This window comes from Pseudonaja textilis, chromosome 3 (assembly GCF_049901715.1).
Source record: "Pseudonaja textilis isolate UNSWEBS1 chromosome 3, rPseTex1.2, whole genome shotgun sequence".
Taxonomy (NCBI): domain Eukaryota; kingdom Metazoa; phylum Chordata; class Lepidosauria; order Squamata; family Elapidae; genus Pseudonaja; species Pseudonaja textilis.
The window spans coordinates 52,734,779-52,758,032 of NC_141992.1; the positions used below are offsets into that span (position 1 = coordinate 52,734,779).

The 23,254-nt window shown below is 39.5% G+C and overlaps 1 protein-coding gene across 4 annotated transcripts; it reads left to right on the top strand.

The window, feature by feature from the left end:
* The first annotated feature begins 2,163 nt into the window (after window positions 1–2,163).
* Window positions 2,164–23,184, top strand: CSF1 (colony stimulating factor 1). 4 transcript variants are annotated; one of them, XM_087929710.1, is made up of 9 exons: window positions 2,164–2,571; window positions 7,300–7,433; window positions 13,059–13,121; window positions 13,947–14,111; window positions 15,030–15,192; window positions 16,988–17,988; window positions 19,323–19,384; window positions 19,709–19,764; window positions 20,383–23,184. In XM_087929710.1, exons 2-8 carry the CDS (start codon window positions 7,311–7,313, stop codon window positions 19,761–19,763), a joined length of 1,632 nt encoding a protein of 543 aa, XP_087785836.1. In that variant the 5' UTR covers window positions 2,164–2,571; window positions 7,300–7,310; the 3' UTR covers window position 19,764; window positions 20,383–23,184. The 4 variants fall into 4 exon arrangements, with proteins under 4 accessions (XP_087785836.1, XP_087785837.1, XP_026562960.1 ...); XM_087929711.1 differs by having other exon boundaries at window positions 2,166–2,571; window positions 15,027–15,192; window positions 17,093–17,988; XM_026707175.2 differs by having other exon boundaries at window positions 2,168–2,571; window positions 15,027–15,192.
* The last annotated feature ends 70 nt before the right edge of the window (window positions 23,185–23,254 follow it).

Consider the following 23,254-nt stretch of genomic DNA (forward strand, 5'->3'; position numbering starts at 1 on the left):
TTAATCTACAAAACAGGATTAATTAAACAAAAGTAATATTAAAGTAATGCTAGAAGGCCAGCAGACACATTATTAAGCCTGTGACCTGGCCATAAAATCCAATAGGCTATACTGTATATATTTTAAAATAAATTATTGATTTTCTTTAAAAACACCAAAATTTAATAAAGTTTGGGGGGAAATCACCCATAGAAATAAAACAAATAGAAAATAGAAATTTTAAATAGCAAACAATTCAGCCCAACTATCTGTATTACTCTCCCTAAAACCCTTACATGGAAATTTATACTTGTGAAAGGAAATAGAAAAAAATAAACTAAAATGAAGGGGAAAAAATGAAGTAACAAAACTGTAGACTATTTTTTTAAAAAAAGCTAAAGTTTGGAACTGCTTCTTAGATGGAGTGACAATATGCAATACTCACAGACCATATTAGTTTGTATTATATTAATCTACAATGTTAATCTAACTCATTCTGAATCTTTTTTCTTAAATAAAAACATCTATACAACAAAGCTTTTGACAGTTAAAGTAAGGTCATTTTAAATGTTAGAAATTAGTTGAGATTAGATTTTCCAAATTGAGAGCCCTATTAATTAAGTAGACTCAAATTATTCAGCTGCATACAAATTAATCACCTTTGCCTTCTTAAAGTGCCAGCCCTGCTATATCCAGTTAAACATTGAAGGGGGTTTGTTTGTTTTTTATTTAGTTTGTTGTATGAACTCAGCTATTCTGATATGAAACCACGCCTTAAAGTGTTGTATGATCCTGCCACTGTGGTGTATTCAACAAACCATGGATTAAACATGCTAACACGTGTAAATTTAATCAGCTAGCAATGTTTTGCAAAAGTATACATGATGCTGTTCCTGACTATCTTCTGCTCGTCCTCCACCATCATTATCATTATCACGTTTCAAAGCCCTTCGCTCCTTTCCTGGCTCCCAATAATAAGAATTTTATGTTTGAGGCTGGAGGAGGAATAGGACCTGCTATAGGAGAGCAAAACAAGCTCTCAGCTGGGACATCCACGGGAGGTGGGAGGACAAAAAAATTAAAAATTATAACTATGACCATGCAATCAAGATTCTGCCCATTTTAATGTCCATTGTAGATGTCCCTGCTCTCAGTTCTCCATTGATTATGCACTATCAAGTTGATGTTGATCCTTAGTGACCATGTTGATCAATTTTCCAGCTCTCCATGGTCAACTAGCTTTTACCAAATTAGATAACAAAATATCTTCAAGCAAACAACCAAGCTCAGAGAACACCAAGGTCTCTACACTTAGCTAGTTTTCTCCCGTTTCTGTGAGTCCTTCAAGCTGCTCCTTAAAATCTCCACGTTTTATGTTGTCTCTTCTATAGCAAGATCAAGAAGCCCCCTGGGGCGAAGAATGTTGCCTCTTCTCCATGTTAAGTGTCCACTGTTATAATATCAACAAATATATCAGTGGTGTACACAGAATGCTTGGATGAAATGTGGATGATGGCTACTTTGTGGCTCAGTATATTGTGCAAACCTTATATAGTTAGTATCTGCTTTTTTGCGTCATGTGAATTCCGTTGATATAGTGTAGTGGATCAGGTCCTTAAATGTCCATTCAGACATATTGGAAACTTCAGTTTTAATAAATATAATCCTGGGCAGTGAAGCTTTATTGTTATATAAATGCATAATTCGTATGCACAGTACTATGCATATTTGTTCTAAAGTAAAACTCCAGAATGACTTTATTTTAGAATAAGTGAGTTACTTTGACGCAGATGTAAGATGGGTGTGGTAAACCGAAACAAAATCAATCTACATTATTGTAGCTCGTTATCTCGTGTGAATCCAGCTATTGTGGTTTATGGCCATTTTTGATGGTCAGCATATCTTGTGAAAGCAGCTGCCTTGTGGCTTAATCAAACCAGGATGGCTTAGATTAAGGTTTTCTGAACTCAGCTACTGGATCGCGCTGACAGAGGCAGAGTCCATCAATGAAGCCCATCGGCTCATCCTTGGAAGGATTTTTCTCAATGACTGCAATAAACGCGGTTATTTGACACCTGTCCTCAAGGCCTCTTAAGAATCGGGGATGGCCGGGGGACGGGAGCAAAGGCGTTGTCAGGTGTGCCGCCGCGCCCGAGCGAGAGGTGAGGCGGTGCAAGGACCGACCACAGCTGTCCCCGAGAGTCGCCCGTTTTTGACAGCGGAGCCTCGAAAAAGCAAGAGCAGCGACCAGCCCGACGGCAGAAAAAGTGGGGCGAAAACCGACAGAAGGGAAGGAGCGCTTTAAAAAACTGGCGCCGATCCAAGGTGCTTTCCCGTAAACCACATGCTTCGGCGCAGCTCTTTATAAGCACCGACCTCCGGGCAGCCAGCAGTCGGGAGGCAGCCTTTCTTGGGGATTGTTGTTTGGAAGTGGAAGTCCCAGCCCCCTCTTGCCGGCCGCCGACCAACGGGAGCCGGGACTGTTTGCAAGAAAAAAAAAAGGCGCGCCCTCTGGCCCTCGCGAAGCCTCAGTCAAGCCCCGCGGAGCCTTTTGCACTGCAGTCCCCGGAATAGTAAGCGCGCTTGGCGAAGGTAGGAGTCCTTCAGGGGGGCGGCAGTGGGGATTGAGAGGGGGGCGGCGTTTTGTTGTAAAGAAGACCCAGGCTTGGCGGCCAGATGCTGGTCTCCTCCGGGCTGGCAGAGTGTCGGCACGGTAGTTGCTTTTCAAGCAGTTGCGCAAAAAAGCACCCCAATTCCTTTTGCAGCCGTCCCAGGCGCTCACGCTTCGGCCCAGTTGCTCTGACAGTTCTGGCTTGTTCTGTCTTGGGCGGCTGCGAGGAACCTTCAAACCTCTGCGGAGCATTCCGCTTAGGAGTTATTGCCGAGTAAGAACGAGGAAGAAAAAAACAAACAAACAAACCGAACCGCCGTTTGCCAAACGGAGGCTTTCTACTAAACGGTGAAGATAAACCGGCGCTGACCGTGGCTTAGCACTGTTGAGACCGGCAGTGCAGGATGGTCTTGTTGCCCTCTGGCTTCTTCCTCCTCTGGGGCATTTACTGACCTCTGCTTGTAGCTGGCTCCAGGCTTCTCTCCCTTCCTCCCCGCTTTTTTTTCTTCTCTCCTCTCCAGTTCATCCTCCTCTTTCCCGCCCTCGCCTGTCAAGTTGCACAAAGCTGGTCAGAAAAATCTAAAGAAAAAAATTGAAGCCCTTCTTGAACTGCTCCTCTGGCTCCAGCTGGCCAGTGTTTGACTGGAATGAAGGCCCAAAGGGCATTTTTCCAATAAACATGCATTGTGGTCCTGAATAAGTTGCTGTTTCCTTTTGAAATCAGCTGCAGGGTAATGCACTCACATTGCTTTATTAGTGCTACCAGCATGTAGCCAATTCAAACTACAGCTTAAAATATTAGTTGCAGAATGGAGTTCTTTGCATACATAGCCTCAGATTAAGGGACTGGTCAAATGTTGGGGCAAAGTTTTCTCCTGGTATGAAAGTTTTAGAGTATGATAGGACATTTCTGTTGTACCAACTAGTACAACAGAAACCAACTAGTGTTTAAAGCCTTGAAATTTTTCTTGCTGTACAGCCTTTTGATTTGTCACAGTTTAATTTGAACTTGGTTTTGACTAGGTTTTTGCTCTGAGTCACAAAATAAAAGGGAGCATGCTGAAAAAGAAACCATGGTTAACAATACACAGTAGTCAAGCCCCTATTAAACAGTCATTATGAATGGGTACTATCAAAGTAAGTCAACAGGTTATGGAAGGTTGGAAGTTATTAAGTAAACCAGCAATATATGGTTAGTAGTTTTCTGCATTCTTAGGTGTGTTGAGTAAGAGTTTACCTACAACTCTGCCTATAGGAAGTAAAATGTGTAGGCCTGACTTGCATTGTAGGCCTGACTTGCATTCAGTTGTGTGAATGCAACTGTTCTGGTTTATGGCTTAACCAGAATTGGCTGTGCTCACATGTTCTGCCATAATTAAGCAAAACACGTTTTAGTGATATACTTTTAAAGTCTTCTGGTTAAATGGTGCTCCTAGGCCTTCCCAATTTGAAAGTGATTTGCCATTGCTTTCTCCCAAGGGCTGAAAGAGAGTGACTGGCCCAAAGTCATCCCAAAATTTTTGTCTCAATGCAGAATTGCATTGGTTCCAAGCTTGGTGCCATTAAACACTATACTCAGACAGCTCTTGTTTGCAAGGCAGTTAAGAGAACTCTTTCAAGCCTTTTTTTTAGTTTAACATTAAGATCCTAAAAATTTATTTCACTTTCAAGTTGAACATACAGTATTAGAGGCCTCCCAGTGCTTTCTAAGTGGGCATATTAATCACAAAGCATGACTCAAAGTCTTTTCCAAATCTTTCCTCTGTTTTTTTTTTCCCTCTCTTATCCTCCTTCCCTTTAAACTCTTTTGCTAAGCTCAGTGAACAAATGATTGGAAGCCTTTTGGAAGATTCTCCAAGGTTGTAGTAGGACAATCCCTTTGGAATGCTATGGCATAACCCCTATGTTGTTCTGGAGGAATAGGGTTTTTCTGGTGGACAGCAAGGTGCCAAGGAGAAAGGAAGGAGAAGTGGCATCAGCCCAGTGGAGAAGAGAGCTGTGAGTAGGATCGGAAAGTGAAGTTATGAAAACCAACAAGAGAGAACAGCTGGAAGGTGTAATTGAGCCTTCTTAATCTTGTCTAACATTGGGGTGACAGGAGTTGTGCTCCAGTGTATTTGGAAGGACCAAACTAAATAAGTGGCTGAAATTGCAGAAAAGCATGATATTCTTTTTTTATAGTTATTACCCAACTTGAAAGTTGATATGAAACATTACAGAGAGGCACTGCCAGGTTTATTGCTAGGCAAACAAACACTTTTAGTGACCTAAGAATAGGGTTACTACAGGGCCCTAAAAATTCCTATGACCATCAGATGGCACTGACGAAAAAAAGCATGTGAAACCTCTTCAAATCTTTGCTGCCCTCTAGTAGCTGCCCATATTTTTGCAGTCTGAATATAGAAGCTTAATAACTGGTTTTGATCTGTGAAGAATAGAATAACTTTTGTTCTGAAGCATTTTCCTCTGTTATTCCTAGATGGATGGTAGATTGGAAATCCTCTGCAAAATAGTCAAAACAATTTTTATATCCTCAGTTGCAAATATATATTAAAGTATTTGAGAACATTTTTTTTTTAAAAAGGCTGAAATGTCCTACAGAGGATTCCCAATCATTTAGTGCAAGTGAACTTTCTGAAAACGATGGTGACTATCTCGGATTGCTGCTTCCATTGCCTTAAATCGCAAGGGAGACATGAGTGGGGGCCTAGAGGTTAGTCTCAACATCTAGACTGGCTCCTGTGGGAAAAAAAGCTGTGGTTTGCAGATCCAGCTTTTTCAAGTAAGTTCCTGGAGCTGCCTTGTCTGTTGGTGGTTGGTGCAACTTGGTGGTCTTCTAACTTTTAATTCTTAGCCTTCTTTTTTCCACGCTGCTGTTCTGTCGATTTGCCCTCTATCTGGAACTATTTTGTGTCCTGTTAAGACTTTAACTTTTAGGGCTTTTCAAAGCAGGGAATTTTGGAACACAATACTTTGGGAAGCAACAAAAGATAAATACCCATTTTTAGCATCTGCACTCTGTTTTGAAACAACAGCAGTTTCAGAAGATACTGAAGGGGAAATTCCAAATGGATCTGTGGGACTTGAGCAATTTCCTTGGATAATAAAAAGTAGGGGAATGGAAAGATATGGAGAAGAAAGAGAAACTGGCTGACTTTGGGCCAGTCATACTCTCTCAGCCTATCCTTCCTCACAGGGTTATTAGGAAGAAGTAGGCGTGAGTTATATGTAAAAAGAATAAAGGCAGAATACGAATAAATACCTTGAATATTTGTGACTTAAAGGATGAATTCTGTCTTTTGGCTTGCTTGTAATATTTGAATAATTTATTGTTAAGGATTTGTTTAGTTCTTAGTGTTTTACATATTGACTGTAATTAATTTTTTTATGATTTTTGTTGCTTACAGTCATTGTTATTCATTATACTGTATTTTATATTATTCATTATATTTTTAATCCCACTTTTTATATGTAATTCAAGGCAATGAACTTACCTAATATTCCTGCCTCTTACTTTCCCCACAGCAACTTTCAGGTGGGTTGAATTGTGTGTGAGAGAATGATTAGCCAAAAGTTGCCCATCCAGCTTTCATGCCTGAAGCAGGCCTAGAACTCACAATCTCCTGGTTTCTGTGTATATGCATTCACCACTGCATATATACAGTATATTTTCTAAATAAATAAATGTGGCATGGAGCAGGACTGCAATAGGCATCTAAAAACTGAACTTAGGAAAATAGAGCTGAGAGCTGCAATACTTCATTATGTTATTATGTTCATCTGCACAAGGAAGGGAAAAACCAGCTTTGTCACAGAACAGCAGGGAATGTGCAATCCATCTGAGCTGTAACAATGGGGGAAATTCCCAGCTTGGCTACTTGTCTGACCTCTTCTTTTCCTAATAAGAACACAAGAATGGAGGTGGAGAGAGGAAAATATGCTTGCAAACCAGAGTTAACTCTTCAGAACTTCCTGAAAAAGATCCTGGATTATTCTATCAAGTGCACTTTAAAGCACTCTTGGGAAATCCATGCCTTAGCAGCAGTGCTGCCGTGCTTTGCTAAATAAATGTGGCAGGCCTCAGAAATAGATGCAGTCCAGAGATTTTTGCAGTCATGGATGCCAGCAGGATGGAAGAGAGTTATTGTTGGAGCCATGCCTAATATGTGGTAATTTGATATGGTCCGTTCCAAGCACAAATTGGCCTAAGGCAAAGGCCCTAGTGGGAAAGTACAAATAGTAAAAGGAAATATTACTGCAATATTTTAGCACTGACTTTTTTTTAAAAAAAGCTACACTTTTTTTTAACCAAACTCTATGCAATAATGGATGGTTATTCTGAGACAGTACCACAGTCTTTGCTAGTAAGATGTTATAGCAAAGGGCAGTGGGAGAAGAGAGAATGATTTCCCAGCACTTGTGGTTTGGAAGGAAGGTGTGCCGCAAACCACAAAAGGAGAGAAACAAAGTGAGGAATCCTCTAGATAAGCTGAGGAAATTCTATGGCTACTTGTTTTAAAAAGGGGGAAAGGGAAGACACAGTACCACATTAGCCAGGCATGGATGAGTTTGGGACATACTTTTGAAGTATAATGTTGATTTACATTAGAAAGGGAAAACAATGAAATACAAAGGCTTGCTAAGGACAGTCCTATCTATAGGAGCAGAAAACGCAAGGCTCTAATAGAAGACTTCTTTTTCATCCACAACTCAGGAAAACATGATTGCCTATATGCATTTTGCCTTGTTCCTTCTTGTAACCTGTGGTATCCATGAAACTAAACAGAATAATGGTTGCCGGCGGCTCATCATGGCATCTCACCTTAAGAACCTGACTGATCTGGTGAGTCTATAAATTATATAGTAAAAATATGATATTAAAAGAATAATGACGTTAAGAAGTAACATTATATGGACTGGGTACCTAGTTTGGTAGTAGATTTCCAATCAGGCTGGGTTTGTATTAAATAAAGTTATACCATAGTAGTACCTAATTTCCATTTTTTTTATGTTGTTCCCACCCTTTAGTATTAGGTTCAGGAAAAAGGTGATTCTTTTGTATAGTAGGTGGTACCGGGTAGCAAGAAAGCAGAATGGACTCTGAAATTATCTTGGCACTTTTCTGCGAATGCTTGGTCATTCTCAATACCACAAACCCTGTAAAGTAGTTTTGCATTATACCCCTAGTGCCAGTGTAGATTCTGATTGAGAGCAACTTGCTAGAGATTCCTATAGAGATTGGCTGGGGTCTTCCTAATCTGTAGGTCAGTTTCTTTTATTACTGTAGCGAGAGCACTGGAAGAATGAATATGCAAACCAGTAGGAAATAAAGCAGGGTTTGTGCATAAATAAAAGTTACTTAGAATTCTGTCCAAAGATTGGATTGGTTATATTATACGTATAACCTTTGATTTGTTTAAGATCTCTGTTGACGAAAAACTATGAAAAAGAAAGGTAAAGTTTCCAAGATGTACATGACCCCCAGTATTTTTGTGCTCACTCATCCTAATAACCAACCCAAGATCAGCTGGGCACTGCTGCCTACAGGGGGACACTAAAATCAAATTATTGGGCAGCTTATTTTACTTTCATTTAGTTCTTTTTTTGGGGGGGGGGTTATGTCATTTTATCAGTATTACCTATTACCTCTTCTATGCTGCAAGAAAATGAAATTGTCAAATATATATTGTTATAATAAGAGCTGTATGAAGTTCCTATATCCCTGTCCTCTGAGAGCAAACATCCTGCTGTCTAAAGCCACTTGGGAATGGTCTGATCAATTGGCTATGTGCAGGACTGAAGTTTTATCCCACTTGCTATCTTTTCATTGACATGCCATAATCATTTATTGTATGAAATGAAATTTATATGGCCTCACAAGCCACATATACTGACTTCTGGTGGCTTATTACAGCATTAAAAATCCAGGACATAAAACGCAGCCCCCTGACAAGCTGGGCACAGCCTGGAATGCACTGAGATTAGGACAAAACCTTCTTGAACATTTTGCTGCTATTTCTTCACCTGATCATTACTGTGGGTCATTCCTCCATCTAAATACTTCCTTTCTGCTTTTTAGTTGGAGGAATAGCCCAGAGATGATATACTTTTAATTGACGCAGGCTGGATTTTCTAAAGCTAACATAATTGACAAGTTAATGGTCAGGGTGATCTAGAGCTGCAAAATGTTAGAAGCAAAGTCTCCAGGAATCTTGATTTTGCCTAAACCATTAATAAACATTAGGAAATCTCCGCTGCAAGAATTGTTCTCATAACTGTTTAAAAAAACGCGATACTTTTCTTGCCTACAAAATTCCCAGAGGCTAGAATTCTGATTCAGATAGGAAAGATTCACAAGAATTATTATTTAGTAAATAAAAATATGAAGACGAAACTGTCTACAGCTAGGACATGAGGCTGTACATAGCAGTGTTCTAGGGACACTTCTGAATGCATTTCTCTTGTCTTTCTTTCTTGCCCATTTTATAGGCATTTCTGGGGTGAACATGCATTGATATATTTTTATCCTTTATGAGGATGATAAATGTTTCAGTGGGTCATGTGAATTTATTAAAGTCTTTTTGCCATCCTGAATCCTCTCTATTCTCCACCATTGCTTGATCAGTACTGAAAATCTAACTCAGACTTTCCTAGTCTTCCCACAATTCCAGGCAATTATGGCCATGTTAGGTGGATAATTGTACGAGTCAATACACTTGGACACCATCCAAGTTATGGAACCTAGTTGTTGCCTAAAGCAAGCTAGTTTTTCACACAAAGTCTGCTCTCTGTAACATTAATGAGATGACTCTTCTGTCTTAATATCTTTGCGCCGTATAGTACTAGATTCTGCAAAAACTAACAAAGCACCAAGATGAATAATACTTCAATGTTTTGATTATCCATATTTATGATAAACAGTCCCTATGAACAACATCTTCTAAGAATAAATTATCTTAATGTTTTGACTTTGGGATAAACCTCCCTAAAAAAGGAATGTTGAGTTGCTAGTGTTCCTCTTCCAGAGTTCAGTTCTCTCCCTAGGGAAGCAAATTCCTGCCTGTCTAAAAACATCTTGATTATAATATACTAAACAGTGCTGAAACACCTGCTATCTCTCACATGTATTAGTTGCCAAAGAATAGTCGAGGAAAATGATGTATTTGTGGTTCATTCTTTGTCCCCTTTCAGGATTTTAAAGCCATTGGGGTGTGCTGCTATCACATCCAATCTTTTAATAATGTGTAGGTCCAATGTGCAGGTTCATTAGGCAAGCCTAGTGAAGAAGACAGAGGTTCCACATTGCAATATTATTTGGGATAGATCTGTTTCTATCATTCCTGAGGAAATAAGAGTCCTCTCCTTATAGTCTGGATCCCTGCCCCTCCTTGTAGCCAAATCTTACAGGGAGCTGACAGAAAGCTGGTGATGGGAAATGCATCCTTCAGAGACAAAGTGTTATCGTATGTTTGAAAGGGCAGTGGTGTGCCCCTTCCTCAAGAAATTTTTCTCAACTCGTACATTCTGAACAATTATCAGCCTATCTCCAAATTTCCCTTCTGGGGGAAGGTTACAGTTGGGCTGAAATTGTTTTGGGCCCTGGAAAAAAAAATAGAGGATCTGACCAGTGTGGTTTAAGGCCTAGATTCAGCATGGCACAGCATTGGTTGTGTCCGTTGATGATCTCTCATAGAACTGTGATAGGGATAATGTAATCCTTATCCTGCTTGATTTCTCAATAGCTTTGGATATCATTGAACAGTCTTTTGATCCATTTCCAATAGTTAGGAGTAAAGGGCACAGTATTACACAACGGTTCACCTTTCCGAAGAAATGGCTTCAGTCAGCAATAATGCTGGTGAGAAATTAAATCTTAAATCTCTTAAGTGGGGATATTCCCTAGACTTGCTACTCTCCCGGTCCTCTTCAAGATCTTCCTGAATCTGCTAGGTAATGTCATCTGGCTGCCTGGAGTCAGGTTTCACCAGTATGCTGACGATGCCCAATTGCATTGCTTGACTACTGGAAAATAACTGATGTCACTGAAGCTTGTCTAGTAGTCTAAAGCTTATCCAGGTATGAATGGGAGTGGAACTGGTTGAGATCAATCCCAATAAGATGGAGTAGCTGTGGGATTAAAGACAGGCCGCTTCCAATGGGACTCCATGATTAACTTCAAGCAGGGTTACACTTCTCTGTGCAAATTTAGTTTGGGGGCCCTCTTAGATTCATAGTTTCTGCTTGAAGAGCAGGTGGCAGCTATGGCTAAAAGCCTATTGGTGAGCTACGTCTAGGATGCCAATTGTAACTCTTCCTGGAACGGCTGCCATTACTCGCAGCCATTTTTGCCTCAGTCACCCTTCATTAGGAATAGTGTAATATGTAGCACTGGCCCTGAGGAGAATTTGGAAATTCCAGCTGTGAAGAGTGAGGTAGCCTGGGTAGTGGTGGATCGTTTTGAAGGAGGTCATTGTGTTACTTTTATTCCAAGAAGTTGGTGGCAGTTGCCTTCTGAGTGTAGTTCAAGGCATTGGTTGTGCTTCATGGCTTGGGGCTACTTTTGGATGCACCTTCTCCCCATAATAAGGTTTCCCAAACTGAAGTATACCTCTTTTGGGGGAGATGCAGGCAATAGTTTTATAGTTTTTTTTATTTTAAATCTCCTGTTTGAAAGGAATAATACATGCACTTCGCACTTTATTAAAAGTGCGCTTATTTTTCAGTTTCATTTCTAAGCCAAGGAGATGAGTCATTTGTAACTCATACTATTTCTCAGATATTACACTGCCACACCTTAATGAAGCTTATTATTTGAATAAAATGTACTGCTGATAAATTTTGCAATCATGACTAAATTTTAGGATTAGATTGTATATCTTTACTTGGAACCAAAACTTTAATGATTCCAACTTCAAATATTATTGAAATATTGTGTAACTCATTTGGCACTATTTATATCCAGTATATGGCATATTACTATCACAAAAAAATATCCCTTCCCAACTCCCAAAAAGAATACAGATTTTGGAACAGAGAGTGGGATTTCCCTGCCACTTAGAGCTAGGAAAAGGAATGGATTAACAAAATGTATATTTAAAACTCTGTGAATTCCGTAGTAAAATGCCTTTAAATCATGTGGGAAGTTGCAAAATTGACTGAACAAGCAATTTTAATGATGCTTGTCATGTTTTAATAATGTTAGTTCAGAAACCCCATTTCATCATCTATTTCAATAGCTGTTTCAAAATTTGAATTATACTTGCAGAGTCACTTGAATTTTTAAAGCTGTTTTTTTCATTCTAGTGTGATTTTCCTTCTTATATCTAACAATAGCCCGAATGATGAAATTAAATCAAAACAACAAATACAATTGGTTTTTTAATTATCATTTGGAGTTACCAAGACCTCAGAAAGGATGGTTTACAGCCCATAAAGCACTTCTGGCAGTCATAAAATGTTACACACACACACACACACACACACACACACACACACACACACACACTGCATTTGAGCACTTGGAAACTGGCTCACGTTTATAACTGGTTGCAGTATCCTGCAGTCACATGACTGTAATCTGTGATTTTTTTTTTACAGTTTTAGATTTACGGCTACGTGATAAGCTTAATGTCCACTGTAAAAATACTCATAAAATTGGATCCAGTCATGTGGGTGCCTCAACTTGCAACTGTCATGACTTGCAACCAAAATTTTGGTCCCAGTTGCTATCATAAGTCAAGGGCTATCACTGCAAATTGTAAATTCATAGTTAAACATGCTCAGGGAAGAGAACAGCTGTGAAATGGATAATGCGATTCCCAGAATAGTGGAAATTGTATAATTTATTTCCTGGTGATGTTGCTTGAAGTGTCTTTTATCAGAGTATCCAGAAAGCAGAAACTCTGGTTCCAATTGCCAGAGTTTTATCTGGTTAACTGATTGGTGCTTAGTTGTTGCTGTGCTGGCTTAGAAGCCATTTTGGCGGAATTAAAAACTCCCCCAGTCCTTTGGGCAAGTGGGGACAGGTTGAAGGTGATAAATTCAAAACCAAAAGTGATGCTCTTAAAACTGTTTGTCATTCTTGGGATAGTGAATCAAGCTTTTGCCTTCATTGATTTTCTGCATGCCTTTTCCTGAGTTGCTCTGGGATATTGCCAGTGATCAGTGATGTTGCTATTGCTAGTAGAGCAGTAGATTTGCTTTTTGGACAGTCTGATCAATCACCGTGGTTAATTCTGAACCATTCCCTGGTTTATTTATCCCAAATGCTTATGTTTCTCTTTTCTTGCAACTCCCTAAACAAATTCTAGGTTTATGCAAGTAATTCAGTTCTCTAACCTTGTTAGGCTGTCACTAGTGTTTACGTTTGCCCTAGATATATTGGCTTCCTTGGAACATTCTTGGGATTCATAAAACTAAAACAGAGTAAGATTAATGGACATTTACCCTGTATTTTTTTTCATTACAGATAGATAGCCAGATGGAAACTTCCTGCCTGCGATCTTTTGAATATGTGGATGAAGGGGAACTTGTAAGTTGCAAGAGCTTGTCCTGTAGTCAATTTGTCATATTGCCAAATAGAGTTTGTATAAGAGCTTCTAGTGTCCAGAGTTTGGAGCAGTGGATTTCAATGTATTTTTTAAGATTTTTTTTCCACTATGAGGAATCACGAGTATAGTGATGACCTTTGGTTTAGCTTTGGGCTTCTGCATATCTTTTCCTCCTGGTCACTACCAGGAGATTCCAAACCAGGCTTTTCTGTCATGTTAAATCTTGAGAATTCCAGTTGGCTTTGAAACTGTGGATTGCTCAAAATCACTGGATCCGTGATTATTTCTTCCCTACAGTTACCAAAGAAAGGCTATCATTCTACTTAGTTAGCTTTCAAAAAATGCATGAGAAAACCCCAAGAGTCTCTGGAACCCAATTGAAAGATATTGTTTGTAAAGGCCTAAAAGTTTTAAAAGAATTAAATCTTGCCTGAATTATTAATTGGTATGTCATTAGAATTTGCTTTAGCAGTCAGTGTCTTCTGGGTAATACTGAGTCCTGTAAGAGAGGCTGTTAGCATCTAGTTTTTCATCTGGTCCATGGTCACCTCCCCCAAGAGGAGTTAATGAGCCTTTGACACTGTTGTTCATTTGATTGTCTTATTTCTTTGAATGCTTTATAATTGAAGAAGAGCAAGCAAGAAGAGGCTATTGATCATCTTTAAGGCTATTTTTACCCTTGTCCCTTTTTGGAAAGGTCAAGTGGTAGCAACAAGAAAAAATAGTACTTGATCTGAACAATGCTATCTTTTCCACATCAAAACTGAATATTTTCATTGCTGACATCTATATTTATTATCTTCTAGGATAATACTGAATGCTTTCTCAAAGCAGCCTTTAATCCCCTGAAAGGTATCATTGATAATATTAAATTCAAGAATAATAGTCCAAACTATGTGAAACTCCATCTGATAAAGAACTTATACCTGGACCTTGCAAGATGCATTAAGCCTCACAATGATAAAAATAAGGTAAATTTTGCTGATCAGTTTTGCAATCCTCAGAAATAATGCTAATACATTTAATGAGACTGAGAAGCTGATTGACAGCTGACATCTAAATTTTAAAACTGAATATGCTGAGGAGAGAATTGGGAAAAAAATGCTTTAGTGTGTCTTTCCTTGAATGTGCCTTCCTTTTAAAGAATTTGGGATTGAACCAGATATAACTTTAATCACATTTTTAGACTTCACAGATAGGTACATAATTTTAAGGTACCTAAAGACAATGCAGAAAGGCGGTTAGTTTGGGGCCTTTGAAACAATGGATAGGTTTCAGCCAGCTGCTTCTTCCTCCAAGTGCTTGCTATCTGCAAAGGGAAGGAAATGTTTACAATTCAACAGCTATAGCTATATTTTGGTTGAAATTATCTTATGCTGGCCCAGGGACAAAATATGCAAAATGTATCATCTGGACGATATCATTTAGGATCAATCAAAATGACTCAAAAAGGCACACACTCTTCTAAATTCTCCAAAACTCTTAATCAATTTTAAAATGTCCCCAAATATGAGAAAAAGAAGTATTAGGAAAATCCCCCAAAAAGGTTAGCAGTGTTAACCAATGGGATCTACAGAGACAGTTTGGAAACAGATTTTGTGGATTGAATGTGTAATATTATTGTATTTGATTACACTTAATCTTTAGGAATTGAAAATTCCTAAGGGACCCAGTTGAGGAAGTACTTGCTGTATCCTGCTGACCTTTTAAATCCTATTGATATGTTGGATATTCCTTGTAGGATCTTCAATATAGCGTTGAGAATAGGCCTTGCTTATAGAAGTAGAGAAACTATTTTTGTAGTTGATTGGCTGGTGATAATTTTTTATGCTGTCATAGCAGCTAATTTTTTTTTTCCCTCTCGTGTTTTCTATTTATTCTGGAAGAAGTGCATCAAGACCTTCTCCCGTACAGCAGAGCAAACTTTGCAACTGGTACACAAATACTTTAGCCAAGCCAAGCAGTTTCTGAGCAAGGGAATATTCACAGATGATTGCAGCGAAGTCTTCCAGAAGTGTACAGAATCCCAGGAAAAGGAGATTGTTTCTACAGGTAAACAATTCAAGACTTTTCAGATGTGCATTTCCTGCCAATCGTTTGGCGCAGAGTTGGGGAGCGAGGATTTTAAATTGGGTGAAGCATTTTGGGGCTTTTATATATGTGCATTTATGTTTGTGCAGCAGGCTTCTTTGTGCATTTATATGTGCAAGTGTTGTCTATTGTCTGCTGGAATGCAAGCCTTAAAAGTCAACAGACATCTCATTTGAATGGAAATGCAGTGGGTCTCTTTAGTTTGAAGTGAGGAGGACGCTGAATCTGTTTAAGTCTGTTGTAGCTGCAGATTCCTGACTCTTGTGTGCATAAATAAGAGTTGTGGTGGCGCAGTGTTTGGAATGCAGTATTGCAGTCTGACTCTGCCCACTGCCAGGAGTTCATTCCTGACCGGCACAAGGTTGACTCAGGATTCCCATCCTTCTGGGAGGACCCAGATTGTTGGGGACAATATGCTGATTCTTTAAACTGCTTAGAGAGAGCTGTAAAGCATTTATACAAGTATAAGGGGTATTGCTAGTGCTATACAGCAGGATGGTGTGAATTTTAACACAATGTCAGTTGAAGTTCTTCCCTTCCCCATTCCCCACTGTTTTGTGTTAATCAACTTTAATATTTCTGTATTTTCTTTGCCCTCTGTCACATATTTGACTTACATTAGCAATGAGAGAAACTTCAAGCAGTATGTATAAAGACTGCCTAAAAACCCATCATGGAACCCTTTGTAATAGATATTACTTTTGTTCTAAGTAGCTTCACAATCAACTTCAGTTTCAAAACTGCAGCATTTCTGCTTAGAGATGCAAGAATCCTAGAATGGTGCTTAACCACCAGAAATGGGATCTTTTAATATCATGACAGAGAATTTCAGATATATTCCTGAGGTGGACCTCAAACAGATGGAAAGGCTAAGCTGCAAAGATGGGGAATAAGTTGAGAAGACATTGCATTCTTATCTAACTGGTGTTTCTCTGCCTGTATGTGTGTACATACATCCTTCTGTTTTTTTTAAATTCAGCTTGGAAGGTCCATATAAAATGCTTCAATTCCTAATGGTCCTAACGTTATTCAGGCATAATTGGATGGAATCTTTATAGCTGGGCTTTTGTCCACTTTTTAAATCTACTTCCAAATAAACCTCATTTTTAGTTTTATTACTCTGAGATCCAATGAGATAACGAAGCCTTCAGCCCTTCTGAATGGTTGCCAAGGAGAATGCAGTCACTGTCTGACCTGAAAACCTGTCTTGAGTTCATCTGTGTTCTTGTGGCAGTTTATGTTTTATGTCTGTGCATGTGGCATCTATAGCGACATATACTATAGATTTACTTGTTATGGCCACTTGTTACGGCCATGAATATCCACATCGCCGCTCCTATGGAGAAATTATTATTCCCTTTGCTTTGATTTTCTGGACAATTGAAGCCTGATCCAGTGCTTGGTCTCGGTTGTATATGATTTCTCCATAAATTTTAGTTGCATGAGCTCTTTTTCGGTGTTGCTACCCCAAGCTAATCTTACACTGTTTCCTCCATCCATCCGTTCATCCATTAATCTTTCATTCTCAATAGTTCTTCCTGGATCCTGCTGCTGGTTGCCTTGCCTTTTGTTTCGGTTTTAATCTGCAGTTCCTTCTGTTGCTCTTCTCCATGATTTGAAAAAAAAAAAGCTGAAATCTGGTGTTGGCATGGTAGCTTAAAGGAAGTGTCTAACTTGGGCCTAATGCAACCCTTTGATTCTTCTTGCATCTTGAGAAGCTGATTACTCTATGGCCATTCTCTCTGGATCTTTTCAGGTATTGTTACTGCCCTGGATTGCAACTGTTCATCTGCAGGCCCGATCAATTTAGAAGGCTCGACATATCTCGTTCCAACTTCTGAGTCTTTCCCTTCCATTGCAGAGCAGCTGGACAGCAGGAAGACAGCTGTCAGCATTCTCCAGCTACTAGGGCTTCCTGATTCTACTCAAATTCATAGTGGGTTAGAGAGCAATATCAGGTCTAGGGTGACTAGAAGCACTGATAAAAGCCAAGAAATCACTGAAAGCATGGATTTCGGGGCTGGCATTGATGACTTATTACCACCATCATCATCACCTTCTCTTTCTATCCAGAAACGGTTGGAATCCATGGAGACCAGCTCTCCCTCCCTGGATTCCACAACTGGTGAAAGCCAGAAAAAATCTGATGAGTTAGCTTCTCAGCATCTCCCTCTCTCTGACTTAGCCAAGTCCTTTCTCAATCAGCAATGGTTTGAGATAAAAGAAAAAACTGAGGCCATTCCAGGACTCACATCTGAACAGGATATCACTGTTGCCAGCAGTGATTTCAGCTTAACTCTGACATCGTCTTCCAATTTGGAGCAAATAGACAGCTCTAGTGCGCCCTCCAGTGGCAGTCGCCAGGTCCTGGGCCACAAAGATCCTGTCTCTGCAACACAAGATCCTTCTAGATTTGTGGCCACCACAGAGAATTCCTCACCCCCCAAACAAATATCCCATGAAAGCGACTCCTGGGGAAAGCAAAGTAGCAGAGATAAAAACTACAAAGCACTGGAAAACACCCAGCTGCGGGCAAGACGAGAAGAGGGTCTGGCCAACAAGGACAGGGAATTGGAGGATAGCCTGCTGGGACCCAGCTTTGATCTGAACTTCATTCCTTCGAACGCAGAGAAGCACATCAAGAGGTCAGAGCCCAGAAATACCCAAGGGACGTCTGCAACATATGTGGTGATACCCAGTGTCCTGGGAATCCTCCTAGCCTTGGGAGGCCTGCTGTTCTACTTACATAAATCCAGGGTAAGGTTGAGTCCTGCCTTAACAAATGTACACCTGCATTCCTTTCCTCTTTCTCTCGGTGGCAAATTTGAGGCATAGAGTTTCCTGCGGATGGTAACGTAGAACTGTCATTTAGAGAGAAGTGTAGCTTCTTGCCAAAGTGCAAACTTTGCAGGTTCAATACCTGCCATCCTCAAGATAGGTCTGGAAAACCAAGACTGCTAGGCATGAGCAACAATGTTAGACGCGGAATAGTTCTTGTGTCCCTGAGCAAAAACACTTTCCTTGCGTTTCTGTTAAGTATTTCCTGCAACTCATCTTACATTTGGTTTGCTGTTGTAAAATACCTTCCTTCTCCTTTTGTTTTCATTTGGATGCCAAAAAAAAAAAAAAAAAGCTAGGCTTATGGGGTACATCTCATCTCATGCATGCTTGCAGTGGTAACTCTGTCTTGGATTGCCTGGGCTAACTTAAATCCTAGTGCTTCCTACGCCACAAGATGCAAGCATTGCTTAAGACGGACTACTTCGCATGCTGCCCAGCCCCACAACTCGACTTCTTAAAACTACTTGGCTGTAAAAGTGTAGTGCTTAGAACTGATGTCAGTGATGAGTGGGAAGCACATCTTGTGATTCATCTTTTGATTCCTAGAATCGGGATAGGATTGGAAAACTTTCCTAAGTAGCTTGAAAGTAGCTATGGAGTTGGAAAAATATATATGTAAATACAATAAATATCTTTCCAGGTTGAATAAGATAAGATGTAGTTGCATGCTAGAGGCAATGTCGACCTGTACTGGGATTAAACATGTTGCATGTATCATTGCTTCATACATTATTTAGAAGAACTGCTTCGTAGGAAGGAAGAGGAAACAAGTTATCTCTTGATTTATAGGGCTTGCACAGTGTCTTCCATGGCTGAAATCTGTTCATGCTTTTTTCACAGTTTATATATATATATATATTTTTAAAGGGATACATTAGAGGAATGGTTTTGACTATACAAGAACAGTCATAGCTATCTTTTTCTTAATACTGTAATTTATCACTGTGCAATAAGAAATGGAGTAATGTTGAGAAGCCTGGAGGTGATGAGGATAGAATGTAACATTGGGCTCAAATTAAAGTTGATTTAAAAGTTGGTCGGTGACTAATATTATGGAGGCTGTCCATATGCAAAGACAGCTGTTATGTTTGTTGGTAGAAGTGTTTTCTTGGAGTAGTTTTCCTCTTAGGATAGCCCCAGCTTTTAGTTGGAAATCCAGTACCAATTATACCAGCAATTCAATCCACTCATGGTTGGTTCAAGTCAGGGTTCTCTGTTTCACTGGTCAATTCTTACTTTATTTCATACAGATCGTAAGAAAGAGGTGGACACAGCAGAGGGGGAATAATGTAGAAAGAACAGAAGAACAAAGGTAAGAAACTAGAAGATCATGAAGCCTGCCTGTGTAACCAGATTTTCATCTCTTAGCCTCTTTCTATTTTAGATGAATCATTCCTGACTTATAGATCTTCTCTTTCTCACTACATATTTCAGATTCCTATGAATTGCCCCTCAGGATCTTGAGTGTACTCCTATGGGATAGAAACTGTTGGGCTACTGTGTGAATGTGATGATTTCCAACTAGGTTGTGCTACAAATTGAGGGCACCAGGTCATCGAAAGTTGTACATAATATTGACTAATGAATCATCCGTTCTTCCTCTTTGTCTTTTAAGATTCCTGTTCCTTTTTTGTAGGTCATTGAATGGAGGGGAGGGACACTTGGAGTTGCAGATTCAAAGGGAAGTATGAGGTAGGTTATCTTTTTAATTTTCTCAGTGGAAAATAAGGTCTTTGGAGGAGTTTATATTGTCTGTCGTACAGCTGTTACACCATACATGTGCAAAAATCGGATGGGCAGTTTTGCATGCAGTCTGCTATGAATACTAAATGCCAGAGCCAGAAAGGAGAATACCACTGTCTTGTCCAGAATTTTAGATATATTTTGGTGCCTTGTTGGAAACCAGGTGCTGGATTAATCAAGCCTTAGCAGGTGTCCAAGGGTCATGTATTATTCTTCATGATGCCGATGGGCACATGCAACCTGCTACCTCCTTTCTGCGTAGGTACAGGTTTCCTGTAACTATAAGTAGGTGCTATGGAATGTAGCTCTGTCCTTAGGGTTAGCAGCAGCAGGCAGGCATCAATTTACAATCCATTCTTAGCCTGGAAAAAAAATCTGCATTCTTATGTGACTGTATTTTCTGTGAAGTCAAAGGTCATGCATGAAAACTGAAGTTGGATCTTTGCATGTGCCTTAGCAAAAGATAAGTAAGTGATTTGTAATAAAATAATGGCATGTACATTACCTATTAATGCATTGACACTATGAATTAAACAGTGATGGCTCTTCGTATCTTCTTATTTCCAGTTGCACCATTCCCTCTGAAATGAGAAAACTGCCTGGGGTTTTGGACTGAAAGCCCCACTTTCAAAGTACAGTTCTGTTATTATTATTGGGAGAAATTGCACAAAGGAAACTCTGGAACTGAAGCCACGGCAGTACTTTTCCATGAAGACTGTTTTTATATTTTTTTAATATATATAATGGGAAGGAATTTATCAGGAAAATGGATGCTATTTATTTCCGGTAGCCAAGATTGGTATTCATTATACAAGTTGCCTTTTTTGCCAACAAACTGGAGCTTGAGAAAAGGAAGATAGTCACTTGGACTGTGCAAAATCCCATGTGTGATGGGGATGGTCTACTAAGAACTCCTCTGCCTGTTCCATTCTGACAGGGAACAGATGGCATCCTCTTCAGATCTATTAGATTGTGGATTCTGCAGACTGAACAGCCATGCTAAAGAACCTGAATGGTAATTGACTGTTACTTCTTTTAGAGCTTCTGGCCTTGTGAACTGCTGAAGACTTCAGGACCTCAGCCTCATGCCAGCCATTCAATTTTTTAGGAACTTTGTCCATCTCTTAAGCTTTGTAGGTTGTAAAGCGCAGTTCTATATGTAACACCATCCAGTTAAGACTCTGCATAATATAACACACACTGTTCAGTGAAAGTTGCTATCTACTTTTCCAGGAGCTTAGTTTTATTCCCAGGATCCATTTTTTTTAACCCTGTCATACAAAATGAGAGTTTTTAGCCTTAAATTTTAACTTATAATAAAATGGATTTTACTTAGTTTTTAGGACAAGCCAATAAATAAGTACCTTCCCATACTACACAAGATAACGTGCTGGGTACTGGTTAGGGAGGTTTTAAAACAGAGCTGTGGTTTTTCCTTTAGGCATTAATCTGTTTTAATCAGTGATAAACTAAGGCTCCCTTTTCAGAGACAAGTGTGCTTCTGAATGCCAATAGCTGGGTAGGCGCAAAGCATATGAAGGAGCATTGTCATGGCTGGCTTGTGGGGTTTCCTAACAACCTTCCATTTAGCAGCTGTAGAATGAAGCAACTGGCCTTTCGTAAGCAGAATTTAGCCATGGAGTATTTATCTTTTTGAGCCTTATATTTTATCAGTGGTACAAGTCACCAGCTGATGTACTCATGGAACGGGACTCAAGTTGTATTGAGAATTAGCCTTATTTCCTTTGTTTCCCCTGACATTCTAGGAAGTATTACTGAGGCACTGTTAACTGATAAAGAGATGCCCAGGAACCTTTTTTTCCCCTAAAATGGTTCCAAGTTCAAGTGGAACCATGCTTGAAAGGTAGCTGTGCTGAATTGCTGCTTAGATTTCCTGTCTTTTTCTAGACTTCATCAACACCACCACAATGAAATTCTGCAGCAGAACAAACATACCGGCACGCAAAATTCCAAGTTTGGGCATGTTCCTACCATAGAATGGCTGAAATCCTGTGCCTTTGGGGCATCTGTATTTGTATTTTTCCATCAGGTCAAGGTGTCCCTTCCTCAAAATACTTCCAACTTTTTACTTCAGTAGATCTGTGTTCCTGTAGTATTTTACCCAGCAGATGTAAAGTAAGAATGTGCTTGCATGGAAGGCACAGAGTAAGATTGACCCCCTTCTTTGCTCGCTGATTCTTTCCTGCGGGTATGTTGCCTGGCTATGTCCTTCAGTATTAGAACTTGGCTGCAGAAACAAACTCGGATTCTTTGTTGTAAATGTATTCCCTAGTCTTTAAAGGAGGCAGCATGGTTTCCTATCCATTGTTTGTACCTGCAAAGGCTAGGCATTTTCTTTAGCAGAGCAACAAAATCGTGAGGTTGAGAGCTCTGTGTTTGTCTTGAAATAAGTAGTTCAGCCTCTTAAGCTTTTGACCCAGAATCTCATAGATAAGGATTTGTCCAGGATGTAAACCCCTTCATTCTTTTTTCCATGTTGTAGTGGAGAGTTGAGCTATCACAAGCAAATGGGAGCTGCATATTTACAGCCATATTTTGAAGTGAAGCAAAGCTGTTGCACTTTCTATGCTTAAAGAGGTTTTTGTTTGTTGTTGTTGTTTTTGAGAACATTCCAGCTCTTCAAGGTTTAGTCATTATGGCCTCTTCCTTCATTTCAACCCGTGTGCTTCTTTTTTTTTCTTCTGTAGCTGACATTGTGCCCTTCCCTATAACAGCAAGGTAGGTGATGGTTCTGAGCTGGTCTCTGGGAATGCTGCTGCCTTTGCTGCTTGGAAGTTAATGAACCAGATCAATGTTGATAGATGTTTGTTTGTTTTTTAGAGGAGGATGTGGATGTAACAAATCAGGCTCTGTGAGGAATGATTGCTAAACCATGCATTGTAAGTTGCTTTATTGACGTGAGCAGGCCTCAGTTTCCTTTTTAATTTAATTGCAGTAGGACTTAACAGAGATTTTGAGGTATAAGCATTAGCAGGGGCTTTGTATAGGTCATTGAGCCATAGCACAGGATCAGCTCTGGCTTGCTTCCAAGGAAGATCAGTGTCCCCCCCCTTCTCTCTCTCACCTTTGGGCCAGGTTTATCCTTGTGCTTGGAGGCAGCAATTGAATTGCTCGTCTTAAATGCTTGCTGGCACAGTAAACGGTTAGTATTAAAGTCAGATCCTAAGAACCACATTCCCGTGTCTTTTTTAAAGTTGCTTTTTAAGAGAGTTGCAATTCTGGTTCAAACTGTGTTCTTTTTAATATATATATATATATATTACAAACAAATATTTTATATAATTTTTTAATGTCAAATGTTTATTTAAAAATAGAAAATGATGTATTTAATAAACACTTTTAAAAGCTTTCTATGTTTTTTGTTAAAAATCTGAATGATGTTTATGATAGGACTACATTTATCCAAATTATGCCTGCT